The sequence below is a fragment of the Seriola aureovittata genome, chromosome 17, assembly GCF_021018895.1.
Source record: "Seriola aureovittata isolate HTS-2021-v1 ecotype China chromosome 17, ASM2101889v1, whole genome shotgun sequence".
Taxonomy (NCBI): domain Eukaryota; kingdom Metazoa; phylum Chordata; class Actinopteri; order Carangiformes; family Carangidae; genus Seriola; species Seriola aureovittata.
This window is the reverse complement of record NC_079380.1, coordinates 15,929,212-15,949,370: the sequence shown is the minus strand read 5'-3', so window position 1 is coordinate 15,949,370 and position 20,159 is coordinate 15,929,212. Positions and strand designations below refer to the sequence as shown.

Here is a 20,159-nt window from a genome sequence, read left to right as displayed (position 1 = left end):
AGAATTTTCTCAATTAACTGGATATTGTTTAGTCTACACATGTTAGAATAGTCCAACATGTTGGACACTGGAATCAGAAACTTTGCCACATTTTTGTAAAAAAAACAAAAAACTTTAATGACTAATCGATTACAAAATCGGTGTTGATACATTTTCTGACTCATCAATTAATCAGCTGTCTTTTTAAGCTCTACTCACATCATCCACACATTTTTTACACATTCAAACACCCTCAAAAAAAACACACAGACCAACAACCACCACCACCGTATACTCCCGAGGGACGAGGGATATCTGCCACACACTGATAACAAGGGTGTGGACCTACACACACACATCACATCACTAATATAAACTGCTGTACAGTCACACATGAAAAACAGATAGATGAAAATAACCAGAGAAGACACACACACATGCACACACATAGCAGCACATAACTGCTGAATATATCAGTATTGCCAGCAGCCCACACAATTTAAATTGACATTTAAATGCAAATCGGCAGAAATGTTGTATTCTGCAGCCTCTTCAGTGCTGCTGCTGAAAACTACATGTGAATGTTTTGCAACACGAGGCACTCAAAGATAAGAGGCGGAGAGAAAGTAAAAGAAAAAGGGTGAAAGGGTTAAAGAATTTGGGCTGAAGGAAGACATGAAATGCCATGACATGGAGGGTGGACGGATGAAATGCAAAACAAACAGGAGCTTAAGGAAGAATGAAGTGTAGAAAGATAGTGAGAGACAGATGGAGAAAATGCATGGGAGGGGTTTAAACCACCTGTTGGTTGGCCTTCTTTCCTCTAGTTTCACTGACATCCTTATGATATGCTCTGACCATGAAAATGAAACAGACACACTTGGATATGTTGAGACACCCGTTATCGTACAGTCAGCTGAAATCGATGAGGGGGAGAGTCTGTTTTGACATAGTCAGTTATCTGGACACTGATACTGAGTATCAGTCTGGCTGGGTTATTTGTCTACATCAATGCTTTTCATGCTTTTTCATCTGCAGTGTCCACAAGCTGCTGTAGCATGAAAAGGGTCCATGACAATGAAATCAGCTCCATACAGCAGTTTCTCGTGGAAACTAAAGCTGTGACATGTACAGTTGATGCTAAAGAACTGGCCTCAAGAATGAATGTGAAATGACACATTTTCATGCATAAACAGGGAAAACAAATGCCAAACATTCTCAGCTTTCAGCTTCTCAAACTGATTGATTTTCTGTGTTTCTTTGTCATATATACTAAATAAACTAAATAACAATTGGGATTTGAACTTAGACAAAACAAGACATTTGAAGACGTCACTTTGTGCTGGGAAGTTGCAATGTGTATTTTTCAAGTTTTTTGACCTGATTAATTGAAAGATAATCAGCATTTTCATAAAGACACAACATTAAACAAACATACAGTACTGTAAAGTCACTTCAGTGGGAGAGAAGTCAACTTCAGGCTTCTAAGTTAGTTAAAAGTCACAAAAGCCTTTTTAATAGACAAAATAATGCAAGCTAGAATGTAAAAACTAGCTTATTGTGGTACTATTAAGTCTTAAATAATGAGCTGTCAGCTGAGTCTATAAATTCTTATTTTTCCACAGCAAGGACATTTTGGAGTCAAAAAAAACTTTTCCACTCGGAGAAAATTGCTCTGAGGAATAAAAAGGAGAATTTCCCAAATGTGGTCGGTAGAGAAGATTCGACTCATCTTGTGGACTCATTTTGATGGGGTGTGTTGTGTAGATCTTTAGTAACTCCTCACACAGCCTGTTGAGAGACACAGCTGACCTGAGAACTTCCAGAGCCAAGGAATGGCAGCAACAAGGGGACATATTTGTTTGAACTATGTGCGATCAGCAGTAGTACCATTAAAGGACCACACCATGGGGCTTTTGCACATATTCTTCACATTACAGCAGAGCCTTCGGTTCATGTGGGCGACAGCGACTTCTCGTTCTTCAGATGCCAGTAGTTTCAGCCTTTATATTTAATTGCTTTGAGTACAAGCAATGTGTTTGGATCACTTATGAGTTTTCTGATTTTGAATTTTTCTTCCAGCACTGATGTTGAACTTCATAAGGCAGTTTAACCATTGAACCTTCAAGAGTGTAAGGAGTAGGAGTGGTGCAGTGTCGGTTGTGACAAAGGACAAAAACATGTGCAGTGAAATATATATTGTTTTTGGCATCTCCAAGGCTCATTGTTTTTAGATCAGAAATGTTGGGCAATTGGGAGAAAAGTATTTGTTTCCGTTGACGTCATAAAGTGACACTATGCTGGAGAGGCAGAGTCTAATTCCTGCAAATTATTCTCATAATAAGTCAAGCTGGGCGCCTTCATGTCCGTCATGATCTCATCTGTGCTAAGTGACAGTTCAGCCTCGAGCTACAACATCCCGTACAATATGTTTGCACTCACAGGGGTTTTGCAGATCATTGCAGCTTCAGCCCTGCAGCTGATACACCAGCTGCAGGCATCTTCAGCAGGTGTTAAATGACAACAAACATCAATATCAGTAGGCTAATAAATGGCTTTTTTGCTGAATGAAAGGACATGGATGCATTTGGATCTAGCTCAGTATCTTAATTTCTTTTCCGTCCATCATTGATTTCTCGCTCTGTGAACTTTCTAGCACAATAGAAATGCTGCCTCTTTCCATTTGAAGTGGACTGACATTTATAAAGTGATCATTGCAAAGTACTACTGCTCTTCTTAGAAAAAATAAATATCCCCTGCAGCACAATTCTTGAAAGTTGTGGCCGTGAAATCAAGGCACAACTTCTGCCCTCACAATAATAAACAACACAATACAGACAGTTATGAGGAACTGGAGATCAAGGCACAATGACAGGCCCTCACTCACAAGAAGATAGCGATGTGCAGACTGACTAACACCTATGTATTACCTTCCGACAGAGCCAGGTTAGCTGTTCCCCCCTGATTCCATTCTTTATGCTAAGCTAAGCTAACAGCTGCTGGCATCAGCTACATATTAACCATGCAGACACGAGAGGACACAACTGTGGTATCAATCTTTACATTGACAAGAAAGCGAACCAGATTCATTAGAATGGGCATATTTCCCAAAATGTCAACCTATTCTTTTCATCCACCAAATTGGATTAAATAGCAGGAGTCCAACTTTGAATCTCAAACCTCCACTGACCCAGATTTCTTGTGTAGAGTAAAACTAGTTACTATGATAGATCTGATCGATGTCAACAGTACATTACAGTACCGGACGACAACTTAATCCATGACTAATACATCAGTTTTGCAATCTGTTTTGCACTGTCGCTCTTTGGCTCTTGTCACGTTATCCTTCCCATCTTTCTCTCTCTCTCTCTCTTTCTCTTTCACTTGCTTCTGAGGTATGAGCACAGGAAACACTTAAACAGCAGGTACCGCACGTTTACACACTCACACACACACACACTGCAGCAGAGCAGGGGACTTTGTAAACAGATCGCAGCAGGTCTGTCCTGGTAGAGCAGCACTAGACACACAAAAATATACACACACACACACACAGACACACACACACACACACACACACACACACACACACACACACAGCTAGCTTTCGTGTCACAGAGCTGTTACGCAACACACCACAACACCAGTGGGAAAAACTGTTGGTTATCGAGTTCTCTGGCCAGTTCTCGTGTTCTCATGTTCTTCTTGTCCTCCACATGCTGTGCATCATCTCCCCCTCTGCCTGCCCTATTTCTCTTTATCTTCTCTCTGTCGTAGCTCATTGTCACTTTTTTTCCTATCCCCCTTTCCTTCATCATCTTTTTAACTAGCCCCGAATCCCTCTCAGTTTTTCTCCAGCTGCCTGTCATTTCCTTTCTCTCTCATTCCCTTCTCACTCCTCTCTCTTTCTCGCCCAGTGTGAGCACCGGCCAGGTCGGCTCTGTTCCTCTCTGATTGAGCAACACTTGAAGCAGCTGCATGTGGGGCACACACATGCACACATGCACATGTACACACTAACCAGAATGTCTAATGCAAAGCAATTTTTCCTGATTTGGTTAAGCCCTGTTAAATAATCCTCATATGGGCTTTGCTCAAACTTTTGAGAAGTTGTAGTCTTTGTATCACAGTGTCACACAGACACAGAACTATGTGCCAGTGGTCAGAAAATAAACATTATATATGTATGTAGTCCGACTGTTTTAAAATTCATGTTGAAGCTGCATCACTTGTCACTGACGAGTACAACTGGCTCCACTGGTTCCACTGCTGTCTCCATGGCAACTGGTTGTCAACCATGACATCAGCTTAAGTCCCATGTGCTTCTGTTGTTTGTACATCGCCAGGACGTCATGCAACGTCAGCAACATTTCCATTCAGAGCTCCATTTTTAAGCCTATGGTTTTCCGTCCCATTCTTGTGAATGCCATATCTCAATATCACCTTGAGGGAATTTCTCTCAAATGCTCACTTGGACTGAAAAATTAACTGATTTGATTTTGGTGGTTAAAGGTCAAAGTCACATCACAGTTTGTTGCCTTTTTGTAGCAAAAAGTCTGCATCCTCACCAGCTGATGATCCTTGGCAGGGTAGAGCTAGTTATCTCCAGCATTATAGTACAGTATTATTTATAAAAGTGCAATTAAAATGTTACTTGATCTAACACGGTGCGTGGATTGTTTGGATCCACACTGTACAAAATCAAACTTAGTTGACAAAAAAGAGACACAATTGCCATGGGTCAGTTGTTACAGGATTACACTTGACTGTATCCTCCAACTTGATTGATCGCATTCATTAGAAATTAGTATTTTCAGCAGTTTTGAACACTTTAAGCTCATGGTAATTTCTTCACAGCACACCCAGCTGGAAAACAGGCTGTTGACTTCTGTAGATTTTTTCCAAGCAGTGAAATAACATTAGCAAACTGGGATACAGTTCTAGGTCATGGAAGAAGGGGCCATGGAACAAAAACTGATGAATGCGCTTTTAGTTTAACTGCAGATTGGATTTTCCTTGAGAAGGGTTTGACATAGTGCTCTCTTGATTGTTTAAACTGCCATCTACTGATTGACTTATCGATTGATTTCCACCAGCTTATATGCTTGTTATAAGATTCTCTTTAACTTTACCCGTTACTTGCATTCAGTAGATGCACACATAATTATATTATACTATATATAATTGCTTTTGGTCAAGAAATTGTTGTTTATCCACAGTGGTGGGTGTGTTTGCAGTACGCACATGTAACTGTAAATAGTTCATATATATACGCTGGCACAAAACCTGCATACTTTTGACTCTGGGCTCAAAAGAAACTTGACCTTCTGATTTAATAGAATGGGCGTATTAAGTTTACGATAATCCCCTGTGGGAAGCATCCAAGGGAGAGCAATGTTGACGAAACGCTTAACATGCACACATACACACACACACACACACACACTGGATTTTAAGTTTCTTTGTAGTACAACAGCAACACACAAGCACACACACACACACACACGCATAACCAAACACACTTCTCTGTGTTGTGAGCCAACACTGAGCCAATGATCCTTGGCTGTGAAAGGGTTAACAGCGGTCATGATCCATCCATCGCAGTAGGCCACAACTCAATTATTCAACAAGCTGCGATCTAGTTTCATCAGCTGCCAACGCCACTGCCAGCGGTCACAGAGGGAAATATGCATGTTTGTGTGTGAACATATATGCACTCATATTTAACATGTAAATAGGTATGTCTTCATTCTTAGTCATGCACCACAGAACCCCCCCCCCCCCGACAAGATGCACAGATAAAGCCACCAACATATGCAGACACAGTTACTGCTCCATTTATATAAGGAACTTCTAGTTTCAGTTGATTTTTCTACAATAACAAGTGCTTTCAAGCATCTTCTGAACTGTATCATCCGACCACATTCAAGATACAATCGGTGCTATCCAAATGTAATTAAAGGGTGGTCCCATCACTAATAAGTAAAACACAACCTGCTGTAATTCTCTGGTTATCTGACATGTATTTTAAAAGTAGGAATGAACAGTGGACCACAGACCAAGTTTTTTTTTGTTATGTCAGCCTTAAATTCTAGTCAAAGCTGCTGCACCTGTAAAAAGCTTCTAACCTTATGTGACAATTCAAGTTGCTCTATAATCAAAAACAATAAAGTGTCATTTCTAATGTAATCAAAATTGTGTAACCCAACCACAGCGTTAAACACCAAGTCTTGTGTGTACTCCGCACTCTCCCCCACATGAACTCACAGAGACTGACTGAAACAAAGGCTGATTGTGGCAGGAAGCTGATGGAATTCATGGGATGGCACTTGTCCCTTTGACTGCACATCCTCTCAGTGTGCCACAGTCAGGACACCGGGGTCAGCACATGTGTGTAGTGTTGGGGCCTCAAACTCCATAATGTTCTGTAGTAGGTATGAAATATTCCATATTGTTTTCCTTTTAGAAAAGCAGTCTGATTTATTGCAGAATTTTCCATGGGAACTTGTTTTGGGCAGATCCGCAGTTACATGCATGGAGCAAAACATAGATACCGTGTTTTTTTCCTACTGCTCCTCCTCCCATGTGGGACCATATGTGTTTTGAAAAAAATGCCCAATGCTGATAACTGACCACTTTCCTGATGACAAGCTAGTTTGCTGACAAAAAAGGGGGGGGGGGGCAGTACATCTATTTCTCTCTCCTATCAAAATATTTTTTTACAAAAACCAGTTTTCAAGTTTTCAACACCCACAGTTCAAACAAACATGATGACCACACTTCCTTTGATGGCCTCCCGAAGTTGTGTGGTCACTTCAGATCCTCCAAACCTCTCTGGCTGAAATTCTTAAAATCTTTCAAACCACAAGTCTCAATCCTTTACACTTTTATCCATTACAGATTAATTTGTTTTGACACAGAGCAGAGGACGCACGCAGAGTCATGTTGTCGCCCGTCATCACTGACACTCAGACCTGCAACAAACTTTCACAATTAGGCTCATGCAGACCAAATCAAAAGTGACGTAAATGAACACTAACGTCACGAACACGGAGTTGAAGAGATGGCACAGGCCCCAGGGGATGATTAGTGGGGTGCGGAAAGGCATTGAGAGGCAGTCGGAGGTTAGATTGGCAGACACTTGCGTCTCCCCCACATAATGACTCCCAGCTGTGCTACTCTCACTGTTTATGTTAGAGGAGTTCCACTGAAAACTCTTTTCCTCCCCATCGTCTCTTACTGGAAACTTCCATCATCTTGATTTTTCTGCACCACTCTGCCTCTCTGTTTATCTGTTTATCCGTCTGCTGTATTTCTCCACGTACTCTTCACTCATTCCGTTTCTTTTCTTGAACTCTTTCTCAATCCTCTTGCTGCATCTAATTTTCTATGCCTCCCACGCACTCTCTCCCTCCGTGCTTATTCCCTTCCTCCTCTCCTTCTTTCTGCCATTTTGTTTTTTTGTTTTTTTCTCCTTCGACTAGATCCCAAGATGCTTATACATGTGATTTTATATTAATACATTTTCTCTCCCTTGGAAGATCCACCCCTGCTGCCCAACCCAGGCACTTCCTCTCCAGTCAGGAAAAGGAGGATCTGGAGGGATTCATGAGAGTTGAACTGCTCTGAATTATTCCGTTGTTACTCCCTCTCTCGCTCTCTCTCCTTCCTTCTCAGGGCAAGCTGCCCAGATCGCTGCTACCCTAAGGAATTCAGTGCCTGAAATGAAATTATATGTTGCCATCTGTGTTATTTTTATATGGTTGAGGGATAGAGTGGGAGGCAGTATTGTGGTGATCGCGGCTCGGTCATGACTTATTTACAATAATCGCACAACAACCTGAAGGGCAGATACAGTTTCTGGAAATTAATGATAAGTCAAAGAAGAGCAGTCCTCTTTGTTTTCTGTCAAGATAAATCATCAGCCATCTTCTCCTATCTAAACACTACACTACCTTTGTATCTCTCTCACCCTGCCCACATACTCCATATGTATTTTTAGCAGGCACATGCTGGACCTTGATGCTAGCTTCACATATGCAGTGGAAACAATAGACCCCTGAGGTTGCGTAACATGATTGCAGATCTGTCATATGCACAGGACATGTGCACCATATTTTTTGGTTCCCCTGCAGGTCACCTAACACCCACTTTACCTGTGTGTTACCTCACGGCTAATATCAGCAGAGGGCACGGAGCTGGCTATGGTCTATCATTGCTCTCACTGCACATTTCTTTTCCCCAAGCATGTAGGTGATAAATCAGTGTGATCACACTGGAGAGCACAATTATACAGGTTCTATAAATGTCGTCACCGAGGCTGTTAGAACTGTTAGCTATATGCTGCAAATCAACGCTTTCACTCCAGATGTGCTCTATAATAAAACGTTATAAGTTTTCTACGACTGAATGGCAGCACAAAATGAAAACATAGAAGAGAGGGAATCAGGAGCTACTGATGGATGATTTTCAAGTAATAAAAGGTTGTTTTTTTCAAAACTATTTATCACATTCACACTGGATTTTTTTATGATTTGGTAAAATTGTATTCTTCTATAATACAGTAATCATTAGTGCCTTTGAGTGACATCCCACCCACATTTTTTGTATGAAACACTCACCCTGCAGGCTTGAGAGGTGGTTGTTATAAATGACCACAGTGACTCAGCCATGTGTTTTTTCCACCTGTCTCTTAAAATCGTCACATGCTCTGCAGAAAGCAGCATCTCACTCTGACTTGCCCCATCTTTCTACATAGGTAACGCTGCACGGATTAAGATATAGGCTTTTAAGTATCTTGCAATTATTTTTTATACGATTTATCTATATTCCAGTTGTATGTCCCTAGTTTGAATCACAGCTGTTTAACTTTAGATAGTAATTTCCTACATAATCAACTTTATAAATGGTAAACTAACTGCATTATGTGAGCGCACTGTTACATTTGTGTTATACTGGTAAAGTTAAGTTTAAATACATATGCAATGACTTCAGTGTTAACGATATTGTATGTTTTTTTAAACAATAAATATAAACAGACATTTTTATTCAAACTAATCTGAAACGCACAGTTTTGCAGGTGACACATGAGATTCTAATGAAGAGCGAAAATGGAATCAGCTTCAATTAAAATCATACTTAGAGGGACAAAGCGAAGCGAAGGGACGAGGATTTCCACATGGCACTTATTAAAGGACAAATACATACTTCTCTCCCTTTCTTCCAGGAGGCTCAGGCTGAAGCTCACACCCAGGCTCAGTCCCAGTCACGGCCCCAGGTCGACCCATCCAACCTCGTCCCACGTCTGTGCCACCTGGTGCGGTCTGAGACGGGTTACGGCTTTAACCTCCACAGTGACCGGTCACGACCCGGACAGTACATCCGCTCCCTGGACCCAGGATCGCCTGCAGACCGGGCCGGGCTCCAGCCACAAGACAGACTCATTGAGGTAGGAAGAAAAAGTCTGGGTGAAGGGTGTGTGGGATCTACAGGGGGTGGATACAAGAAGAGAAACACCTGATGAAGTAATGCAATCTGATACAATAGGCCTGCAGTAAATCCACTTCACTTTATGTTGGCATTGCCACTGAGGTATTACTTCAACTCAACTTTTTTGGCTTGTGGTGTTGTTCTATTGGACTGCATTAAATAGCCATCAATGCTGTACCTGTTATTTTTTCCACTCTGTGTGTGTGTGTGTGTGTGTGTGTGTGTGTAGTAGTAGTATATTCATAACTGAATTTAGGGACCATCTCAAAAGTACATGCTAAATAGCTAAGGGAGCTTTTCAGATTTTTCTCAATAGCTTTCTCCTTTTTATTCCATAGACACTTCAGACCAACTTTATTTTCATCCAGACGTCCTGTCTTTGCATGCCCAACCCCTTCTTTTTAAAATCATGCAATATGACCCAATGAGCTATTATTGCCCTCTATCATATACACTTCACTACATTCATCTGGGCTTCCTCCCTTTATACACACAGCATCCAGTTTTAAAAGATAAACCATGCACTGTTCTATTCCACTATTTATTTCCACCAGAACCATTAGCAGCTACAAAGCTTTAGACTTGTGTTTTCCTAGTTTGAAGGAATTTGTATTCAACTACAAATCATGTTTTATAATTTATTACATTTAGGTACATTGTTAAAACATTATGTTACTGTGTATGTTTTGTTTACAGCTATCTTGACAATATCTAACTAACTTCTGGTGCAAGCACTACCACTTGGAGGTAAAAATCCAAACACAGATATTTTTATGACATAAACCAATACAGATATAGATAGTAGCTCTGTGTTACACCCCTATTATGTATGTGTGTGGGTGGTGGAGCAGTTAGCAGTGTTTCTTATGTGTGTGCTTAATGATTAAGGAGGTGAGGAGGAGACTCCACAGGCTTCATTTGGTAAACTAGAGGGAGTTCAAGTAGAAGAGCATAAGAGCACAAGATAGTGAGTATTATGTGAATGTTTTCTTGCATGTGTGAACTTGATTGACACAGCAGGAATGAGGAGGATCGTGACAACTAATACACACACTAATGAGGTGATTATTGATTGATGATACTGGGTTATTTTGGTGTATATATATATATATATATATATATATATATATATATCTTCAGTGCATTATGATTGACTGGGTGTGAGAACATCCCATGAGAGGCCTCTTGTAACCCCTCATGTTCCCACTTTGGAGAATTATGCTTTTTCTGTAGCTTTGTAGGTGTGTTTGTTCTGTATCAGCATGTCGCTGTGTGCCTACACGCCTGATTTTGCTCATGTGCCCACGTTTCCACACAGCCATCCAATCCATTTCCCCCATATAAATCTATATGCATTCTTAGATGTGCCTCTCTAGAGTATTTACTCCATAATACACCAACACACAACACTGCTAGATGCTATTGGGTGTTTGCAGAACACCTGAATGCATCAGCTTGTTGGAAACTAAATCCAAACAACAACACAAATAAAGATCAATTATGTGTGTATGTTTTCTAAAAATAACAAGTGTAGTTTTTGAAAAATTGGACTAAGGCTACAGAAAAGTTACTAAGTTTACACCGTTTTTTTGCACTGATCAAATACAGATATGACCCCATCTTCTTGTCACAGCCGTAATTAAAATGGCAGAAGTCACACGTGTGTCTGCTGTCAGGCCCCTGTTTCTAACGATAACAGGACCTGGAGTCTGGACTCAATCTCTACTGTGTGACAGACTGGAGAGAGAGAGAGAGGAGAGGCCAGTCACAGGGGAAAATCGGTTATAAATCAGTGTGATCGCAGGGGCTAATGTGGGAGAGACATGGGGGGAGGAGGGAGGGGGAAGGGAGTGTGTGTATATGTATGTCTCTTCCTATAAAAAACTGAGAAATGGAGACAGGCAAAGTGTGTTGGATGAGAGAGAAAGAAAGCAACAGAGTGAAGATGCAGGGGCAAAAGGAAAAGGGAGAGTTTGAAGTTTCACAGTCACATAAAAGTTAAAGGCCATTGATTCAAATCTCTGAAACGGTTGAGAAGGCGGGTGACAAAGAGCATGGGTGGTAGGTCAGCTTTCCTCTGGTTTATGAAAAATACACGCTGGCAGTAACGTCATCATCTTCATGAGCTGTGTACACACACAGCATTCACCCCTTCATTCCCATGACCTTTGCCCTCACTGGCTGTACATCAGGGTTCAGACCAGGCTCCAGAGCAAGCCAAACAACTTTTACATTTATTCATTTGGCAGATGCTTTTATCCAAAGCGGACTACAAGCGAGGAGCATCACTGAAGCTTCAAAGCAGTAGGAAACCTTGGTGTAGGTACTAAACACTACAAATACATTGATCAAGGAGATCAATTAAAGACGTTCATCAAAAGTGCATAGTAAGTGCTAGTAAGGGTGTTAGAGGTGTTAGGAGAGGAGGTGCAGGAGTCTTCAAGAGATTTTTGAAGGGAGGTATGCCCATTAAGGTCTGATAGAAAGGTTAGACAGGGTTCATTTAGGATCCCACAAAAAAATGGAAAATGGAAACCAGGAACATACTGGAGATTTTACATGTTTCAGATGATTGTCCAACAGTCAAGTGAATACAGAACACATCAAAGGAATAACTTGACATTTTGGGAAATTTAATTATTCACATTTTTGTCAAGAGTCAAAGTCTCACTCTCCTGTGTGTAAGGTAAATACATAGCCGGTTAGCTTAGCTTAGCACAAAGACTTGAAACGGGGGGAAACTGTTAGCCGGACTCTGTACAAAGGAAACAGAAACTGTCCAGCAGCGCCTCCAGAGCTCACTGCTGAATATGTTATATCTCCAATAATATGTTCACTGTAGTGGATTATCTAGGGCATCACTAACTGTTTTGAATAGCATGGTAATATAACTAGAATCAAGCAGAGCTTCATGTTGTAACCCACACTTCAGCAGTGAGAGTCTTGGCATTAGAGGATAGTGATGAACTGATGCTCCTCTGCAACATTAGACAGCTCGTGAGAGGGTGTGGAAATGTCCTGTGGCAGGTCACTGTGATGCCAGACATAAACTGAGAAACACACACTCACAGATACACAATGAAGTTAGAATGTAGTCAAGACAGTACCAGACCAAATTCAGTTTCATTAAAAGGAACTTTACTGGCATGATGTAGGCTATCAAAGATCTGAATGTGTATGAAGTACACAGAAATAAACCTGCGTGTTTTGGGGCTGAAACTCAAGTGATGACAAATTATTGAATCTTTTAAATAAATAAATAAAAATTCCTAAGTGCAGCTTCTCCAAACTGAGGATTTGCTGCTTTTATGTGTTTTATGTCACTGAAAATTAACTTTTATAAACAGTTTACAGACCAAATGACTAATGGATTAATCAGATTCATCTATAAAGAAAACAACTGTTTCAACCCTAGTTTTGTTGTTCCTGATCAACATAATGTGGGTGAGTTTAAAGATATTTCAACTGTGGCACTGCTATGTATTATTTATGTATTAAGTCGCTGTATTTATTCCTGTTTAATCCCTTTTGTTTTATGTGTGAAAAAGAAACATGTTAAGTGTTTGTGTAAAACTCTGGACTGTTTTTCTGTCTTATCTTTCATTTCCTGTGGGATACTATAAGGTATACTTGATGAAATTTGAAGTGTTCTGGTTTCATGCCAGCTTAATAACTCAGTGTATTAGTTTTGTTTGGACTGAAAAATCTGAACCACGGTTGACTTAGTTGGCTGTGTGTGTGTGTGTGTGTGTGTGTGTGTGTGTGTGTGTGTGTGTGTGTGTGTGTGTGTGTGTGTGTGTGTGTTTGCTGATAATTGCAACCATCTCTGACCATGCGTCAAGACAGCGCTTGTGTTATTTGTCAGCAGCTTGTTAGAGAGGTGAACAACCATTACAGATCCCTCTCTCTCTCTCTCTCTCTCTCTCTCTCTATCTCGCTAGCTGTCTCTCGCCGTCCTTTTCTCTCACCACGCCCCATTAGACTGGAGGTGTATCAGCAGATGATGAGAGCTCAGCTTTCTGCCAATGTCTGGCACAAGCACTGACACCAGTGAACGCCTCATCAGCCTCTCTGCTCTGTCTGAGCTCAACCGTGCGTACGCCGAACCCCAAGCATCACGATAGTGTGACATCAAAGACCATAAAAAACTTGTACCACACTTACTTTCCCTATTGTACCCACATACACACCTAATGGGGTTCACGATACCCCACAAATCAGCCCCACAGGGATTTGACACCAGTTCACTCACATCACAAAACAACAGCACACACACTCAATCCTGCACTGTTGTCTTTTCCACAGAACTCTCTGTGTTATATATTTCAAGCATATGACACTGCAGACAACTTTACAAAATCAAGCAAGCAGTGTGACATTTTTAGCTTTTCAGAAAATGTCTTGACAGATGGAGTGTCATGATAGTTGTTATACAGGCATGCATGGGTCCCAGATGATGAATCCTACTGACTTTGGTGATCTTCTGACTTTTCCTCTATCGCCACCATAAGGCTTACATTTGTAGTTTGGAGTGAAAAAGTCTCGAAAAATGTTGGATGGATTGCAATAACGGTTGGTATATGCATTCGTGTCCTATCTCAGGATGAGTTGTAGTCACTTGGCGATACCTTAGCTTCTCCTCTGGAGCAACTATTTGATCACAATTCCAGTTGGGCCAATACTTCATGACTTGAAAGTTTCCGACTGTATGACGGAGATTAAAAACCATCAAAACACGACCAAAGCATAGCTGACCTTTGCTGAGAAGTCACCATGTGCCATTCACTCTTTCCACAGGATTAACATGGCAGCTATTCTGGGAACATTAAATTTCGGCTAATTTGTGTACCAAAATCAAATTAATTCCAGCCAACAAATAGGCCATACAGTTGCTGAATCATACTTTGTTTTAACTGGAACAGTTTGTACAATATCCTGGAGTTTCAAAAGGAAAGTGTTCAGCATGTAAATCACTCGTCAAGGTCTATGTTACTACCACTGGGCTCTCCATATTAGACAGATGTCTAAAAGTGAGATTTTTGTCTGTCTTTTTGTGAAGCTAAACTGGAGCGCAAAGAGTTCAAAGTCGCACACATCTGATGCGTCATATTCACAGATGTGCACATGCTTTTGATACTATTTGTTTTGATCAAGCTCAGGTTAGTCTGTAGCTGCCTCCACACACACACACACACACACACACACACACACACACACAAACCACATCAAAAATGTGCCATCAGACCTCAGGTGGCTGGATGCTCCATGACTTTGATGAGACAGGCACTAAAACACACGCACACACACTCTAGTATCAAGGGGTTCCCTGAGGAATAATCCCATGAGAAATAAGCTCCTGTACTGTTCCTACAGCATGTATTAATTAGCCCAGTGGGCAGAAAACAGAGTGTATTGTCTTGTGTGGGATGGACTGTAAATGAAGGGCTGTGAAACATGACACAACACCTGTTGTTTGGCCAAATACAAAGATGTTTGTTCTCGCTGTATCAAACTGTCTGTCTGTTCCTGGCTGACTGACTGATGATATGTCTGTCTGTCAGAGGAGAGGAGAGGAGAGGAGAGGAGAGGTTCACATTTTCCATCTGTTGATCCCACACTTTCTTCATGTTTCTTCCATCTCATTTACATGTTGTCTTCCTTCCACTCTCCCTGAAAGTCCTGTAAAGTCTCTTGCACCTACTTTCCTACCGTCCTATTTCCTACACTTATTTCACCCCCGTTTTCCTCACCCACAAATGAGGGCAAGAGCAAACTTTAAGAGTTTGCGCGTTCCATCCTCCTCCTCTGCTTCGCTCCATCCCTTCCCGTCATAAGCAGTGAATTTTAAACAATTTCCTCCTCAGGACTCTGACACCTGAAACCCCCACTATAGCCGGAGCCCAGGAGAGCCATCAATAATTGATTGTGTACCAACACTAACTTGGCGTGGTGCGAAGCTGCCTGCATCAGAGAAGCCAAGGTCTACACAAAACTGTTAAAACGCAGGCCTCCGAATGCATGCAGCATCTAGATAAGACCAAACAATAACAGGCTATTGTGTTTTGCCAGCTAGGTGTAGAGGCAAAGGCAATACTGTCAAATAGATGTTCAGTCACATGCACACGTTCATTATGTCCCTTTGTTTAGCTGTTTCTGTTCCCATAACTGACTGTACAAAGTACCTAAGAGAAGTCTTCTATCATTGTGGTTCGTTGTATCTTCAGGCTTCATATTGTCCCGTTGCAAGAACTCATAATTCATAGCAAGAGTTTGAGGAACATTGTGTGGAGTGGTTCAGGCGCTCTGAGAGACATGTTGAATAGTCCCATAATCAGTATGTTGATGTATGGCTCCCCCTACTGTGCGCACAGGCTCTCAGCATTGTATACAGTATGTCAACGAAAATACAGTGACAGGACACAGGTTCTGTCAGGTGCTATATTCAAAATAAAGTGAATATATATAGGTTCACTGATCTGGAGATATTTGCTTGTTTATAACTTTAATTTATAAATCCAGGTGAACTGGGACCCAATAAGAGGTAGTGTGGATCAGCACTGGTCTACCATGCCCATATGTTTCGATATTGTCCTTATATTCAGCCTTTGTGGGAGAAAGTGAATCAACGTTTAATGTAAATTATACTGTTGATGCTTTGTTTCTCTTTCTGTGTTTTAGAGATATGCCAAATCATAAATGTGATTTTCTCAGTTTTCCCTTTTTAATAAATTTGCAAAAAATGGAACACTTTCTGAATGCTCTGAATCTGTGTTCTCCAGGTCAATGGCGTGAACATCGAGGGCATGCGGCATGCGGAGGTGGTGGCCTTCATAAAGAAAGGGGGAGATGAGACGTGGCTGCTGGTGGTGGATCCAGACACAGACGAACACTTCAAGAGGAGGGGGGTTATCCCCACAGTCGGTCATCTCAAAGGTAGGACTGCACTACCTAAAAAGGCTATGTGTTGCACAAAAATCTGAATTTCCAGGATGTCCCATTATTGAATATGTTGTTATTATCAAGCAATTGCAGGTATTTTATTGTGTTGAGTTCTGACCAAATCCATGATCCATAATTTTCTATAAAGTTTCCTGCAAGAAAAATGTTTTTTGTGCAAATTATTGGAGCCAAAATTCTGTTATCTGTTATTCAGTTTCTCTTATGTTTAGTACTAAATGACATACTGTAGTCTTTTCTGGGAAACTACAAGACAGAAACTACAGACACATAAAATAAAGTGTTACCAGTTTGTTTAAGCTGCATATAGTGAGAGGAAAAAATCACGCTTGATACAAGTGATACATTGTTTGATTGTTTTCACAGACTATGATGGTCCATCCATATCCAACGGCTCCCCCAGCCCTCAGATCAATGGTAGCTCCACCACACAGTCCATCAGGTCCACGCGCTCCGACCTCAGCAGCCAGGGCAACAGCACACAGGTGGGTGTGGGCATTCATGTGTGATGCTGTGTTTGGTGCTCTGCGCGAAAAGCCGGTTCTCTCATCCCTTCTCACTCTGTCTCTGTCTCTGTCTCCTTCTCCGATAATCTCTCTATCTCCGGTCTAGCTGGCGGACGATGAGGGCGGCAGGCTGTCGGACCCGTTTGCTGAGATGGGCCTGACTCTCAGCGCCACGGCAGCAGAGGAAAAGATGAAGGTCCATGCCAAAGAAAAGAGGAAGGCACCACAGATGGACTGGATGAAGAAATACGAACTCTTCAGCAATTTCTGAGACATCCCCCTCCAAGGACACTTCAGAGACCAAAGGACAGAGCTGTCTGCAGCCGTTTGCGTGGAGGAGTTTGCGTTGTGGGAGAACGTCCCTCTTTTTACACAGATCAGGTTTTTTTCTTAGAGAAAGAACTAAGATGACTCAATGCAATAGAAGATCATTTGTTCCTGGAATACAAAGTGACAAAAGGTTAAAGTTGTCCAATGGATTGTACTTTTTCAGCCACTTCAGAGAATCTTTAACAGCTACTTTTCCCTCATCAAAGTACAATAAAGTTTTGACTGACTGCAGGCACTGTTGCTAAAATCACACTGTTAAGAGGGAGGATCATCTTTAAAAGCTTCACAGAGATGTACTTGTATCAGATGGAAGCATTGCAGACAAGTTTTTGCAAATTTGCCTAAATCCCCATCACTTTCTCTCTACTTAAATCACCCCAACCACTCTATTGTTGACTTAGACTTAAATGGGGGTTATTTTTATACTTAAAAGGTATAAACAACTATTAATACACAGTATCCCATCACCATGGGCTGCATTTTAAAAAGTTTTATGGACACTGTGACATTAATGATTGTGGACATTGTGGGAGTTTTGGCCCATCAGTCAGAGGAAGCCCAAACTTGGCAGAAGATCACTGTGAACGAGCTGAGACCCTCCACCTCCAGCCCACTGGGATGTTTGATGATAACCACTGACAGAGACAAGGACTGGCTGTGTGTACTGGTTATGTATAATGTATGCTACATGTATTTGTACTTTGACATTGAGATAATTGAGCGATCGTCAGCTTAAGCCCACATACGCACCTGCTGAACTGCTTTTAGATCAGCCCTGTTTATACTACGTGTATCACCACTAACCTCTTTTCCCAGATTATGCTCTGGTGCACACGTGATAACAAAGGGAAGCACCACTAACATTACATGTGTTGATAAAGTAAATAATGGAAACTGGAACCGAGGACAGAGGAATACCAAAGTTTTTCAGGGCAAGCGGCATCATGAACAAGTTTTGCGTTGTAGAGAGCTTGATGTGCACAGCAGGGGGCAAACTTACACCACAAATAGAGACCTCTTTTGGCTTAGACTAAACAGAGTAGATGTTTGTCCAGATGTCAGTCATCATCTCACAATGTCCCTGAAAGAGAAGATCATTCAGGTGAGGTGGAGGAAGGAAACTCAAGATAGTTTGAAGATTTATTCCCAGTGGTATTACTGCAGGAAAGGATAACTGAGAAGTTATCACTCAGATGTAACGTGAAGGACACTTTTTCTTTTATGTAGTTAGTATGTTATATTTACACTTTTAACTGTGATATGAAAGCAAGCTGAGAAATGTGAAGGCAGACGGCTGGGATGATTTACAACCAGCTGTGGAAGGAATATTTAAAGGCTGGCCAGGCAGCCAACTATTAATGAATCAGTATTAGAGATTGTACAGACTACAGCTAAGTCTTCATGAAGGAATAACTCCAGAATATTAAACTGAATAAATTTTAAAGGGATTTTCTCAGAACAAGTTAGTCAAGTAAGTGTGTCATCTTGCTTCATCGGTGGTTTCAAAGCTTTCAGTCGATTAAATTTAAGCTGAAAGGATGAAATGATGATGTTTCATTGATGGGTGAAACTGTCCTGCAGGCACATTTCAGTTCAAAGGGATAGTTAAAGTTTTGGGAAATACACATGTTCACTGTGCAAGTTAACCAAATCCTCTGCCAGCACCTTTAATCATCACCTTTTCTTTAGTTTGTGCAAAAAAAAAACTTCAATTTGCCCTTTATGTGGAGGAATAATGTGACAGACTATTTCTTAGCTAAGTGCATTAACTTTCTGTAGTCCTATAGCTGAAAGAAATTAAACAGCAAATTGTAATTTTGTACTCAACAGCTTTTGTACAGATTAAACAAATAACATGTAACATGTTAATTATGAGCTTCCCTGTTTCCAGTCTTTGTGCTAAGCTAAGCTAACCCTCTGATCGCAGTATAGCTTCGTATTTACCGCACAGAAGTGAGAGCATTGTGGATTTTCCCATGTAATGAATATGCGTATTTGCCAAAATGTCAGACCATTCCTTTAATTAAATAAGGGGCAGGAAAGAAAGTGGGGTTAAGGTTCAAAAGTGCAACTAGCATCAGGTGCAACATGAGCAGTGCGCGTGTGTGAGTGTGTGTGTGTGTGTGTGTGTGTGTGTGTGTGTGTGTTAGCATGTTATGGGGTGGAGCGAGTGTAGGACGCACAGAGTGAGGTCAGAGATGCTCTGGAGGATCTAGTGAAAGAGACTGTGGGAGCCATGGAGCTTACTGAGGATTATTACACACATACAGGGACAGCTGTCATACACATGCTCACGCACATTTGCAGCACAATGTGCGTGAGCATGTGTGTGCAGATAGAGAAGATATCCACGCCGCAACCCATGCAATGTTAATGTATTACAACAAGTGGGACTACAAGTTGGAGAAATGTCAGTCATTTATGTGGAAAACCTTTTTTTTTGGTTCCAATTTCACACCCTTGGTTTAACTTCACACAGCCCACGCTAAAAGTAGTGTCTTGACTCATCTCTGAAAATCAGTCTGTGTGTGCATTTGGGTTCACTCTGTATGTTGTCACAGTCACAGAAAAACACATGTATATACAGTAAAAACATACAGTATATATGGCAGGTTGCATTTTTTTTCAATAAAGTGTGACAATTGCGTTTTTGAATATATTAATTTGATGTTGTCATCCCTCATACCCTCTCTATTCTGTCCTTGTGAGTCTTGAGCACTCGTGATTTTTTTCCCCATCACTCTCGTCTCTCTCAGACGGAGTTCAGCACTTTGTTTTGAACCTCTTTAAAAAAAAAACTGAAACAGCGAGTGATCTCTTTCTCTCACATTCCTCATTTTTATTGGTCTCGTTTGCTCCTGTTTCCTCTCTCTCTCCCCTTCAACCCTCGCCCGCTCT

The 20,159-nt window shown here is 41.2% G+C and overlaps 1 protein-coding gene across 1 annotated transcript in view; it reads left to right on the top strand.

Moving 5' to 3' along the window:
- Positions 1 to 19,924, top strand: part of LOC130185345 (Na(+)/H(+) exchange regulatory cofactor NHE-RF2) — a 32,337-nt gene extending 12,413 nt beyond the window's left edge. The window contains exons 3-6 of the mRNA XM_056401765.1: positions 9,206 to 9,427; positions 16,248 to 16,401; positions 16,792 to 16,910; positions 17,038 to 19,924. Coding sequence (XP_056257740.1) covers positions 9,206 to 9,427; positions 16,248 to 16,401; positions 16,792 to 16,910; positions 17,038 to 17,202 — 660 coding nt within the window. The 3' untranslated portion in view covers positions 17,203 to 19,924. The remainder of the gene's footprint in view (positions 1 to 9,205; positions 9,428 to 16,247; positions 16,402 to 16,791; positions 16,911 to 17,037) is intronic.
- Positions 19,925 to 20,159: the final 235 nt, after the last annotated feature.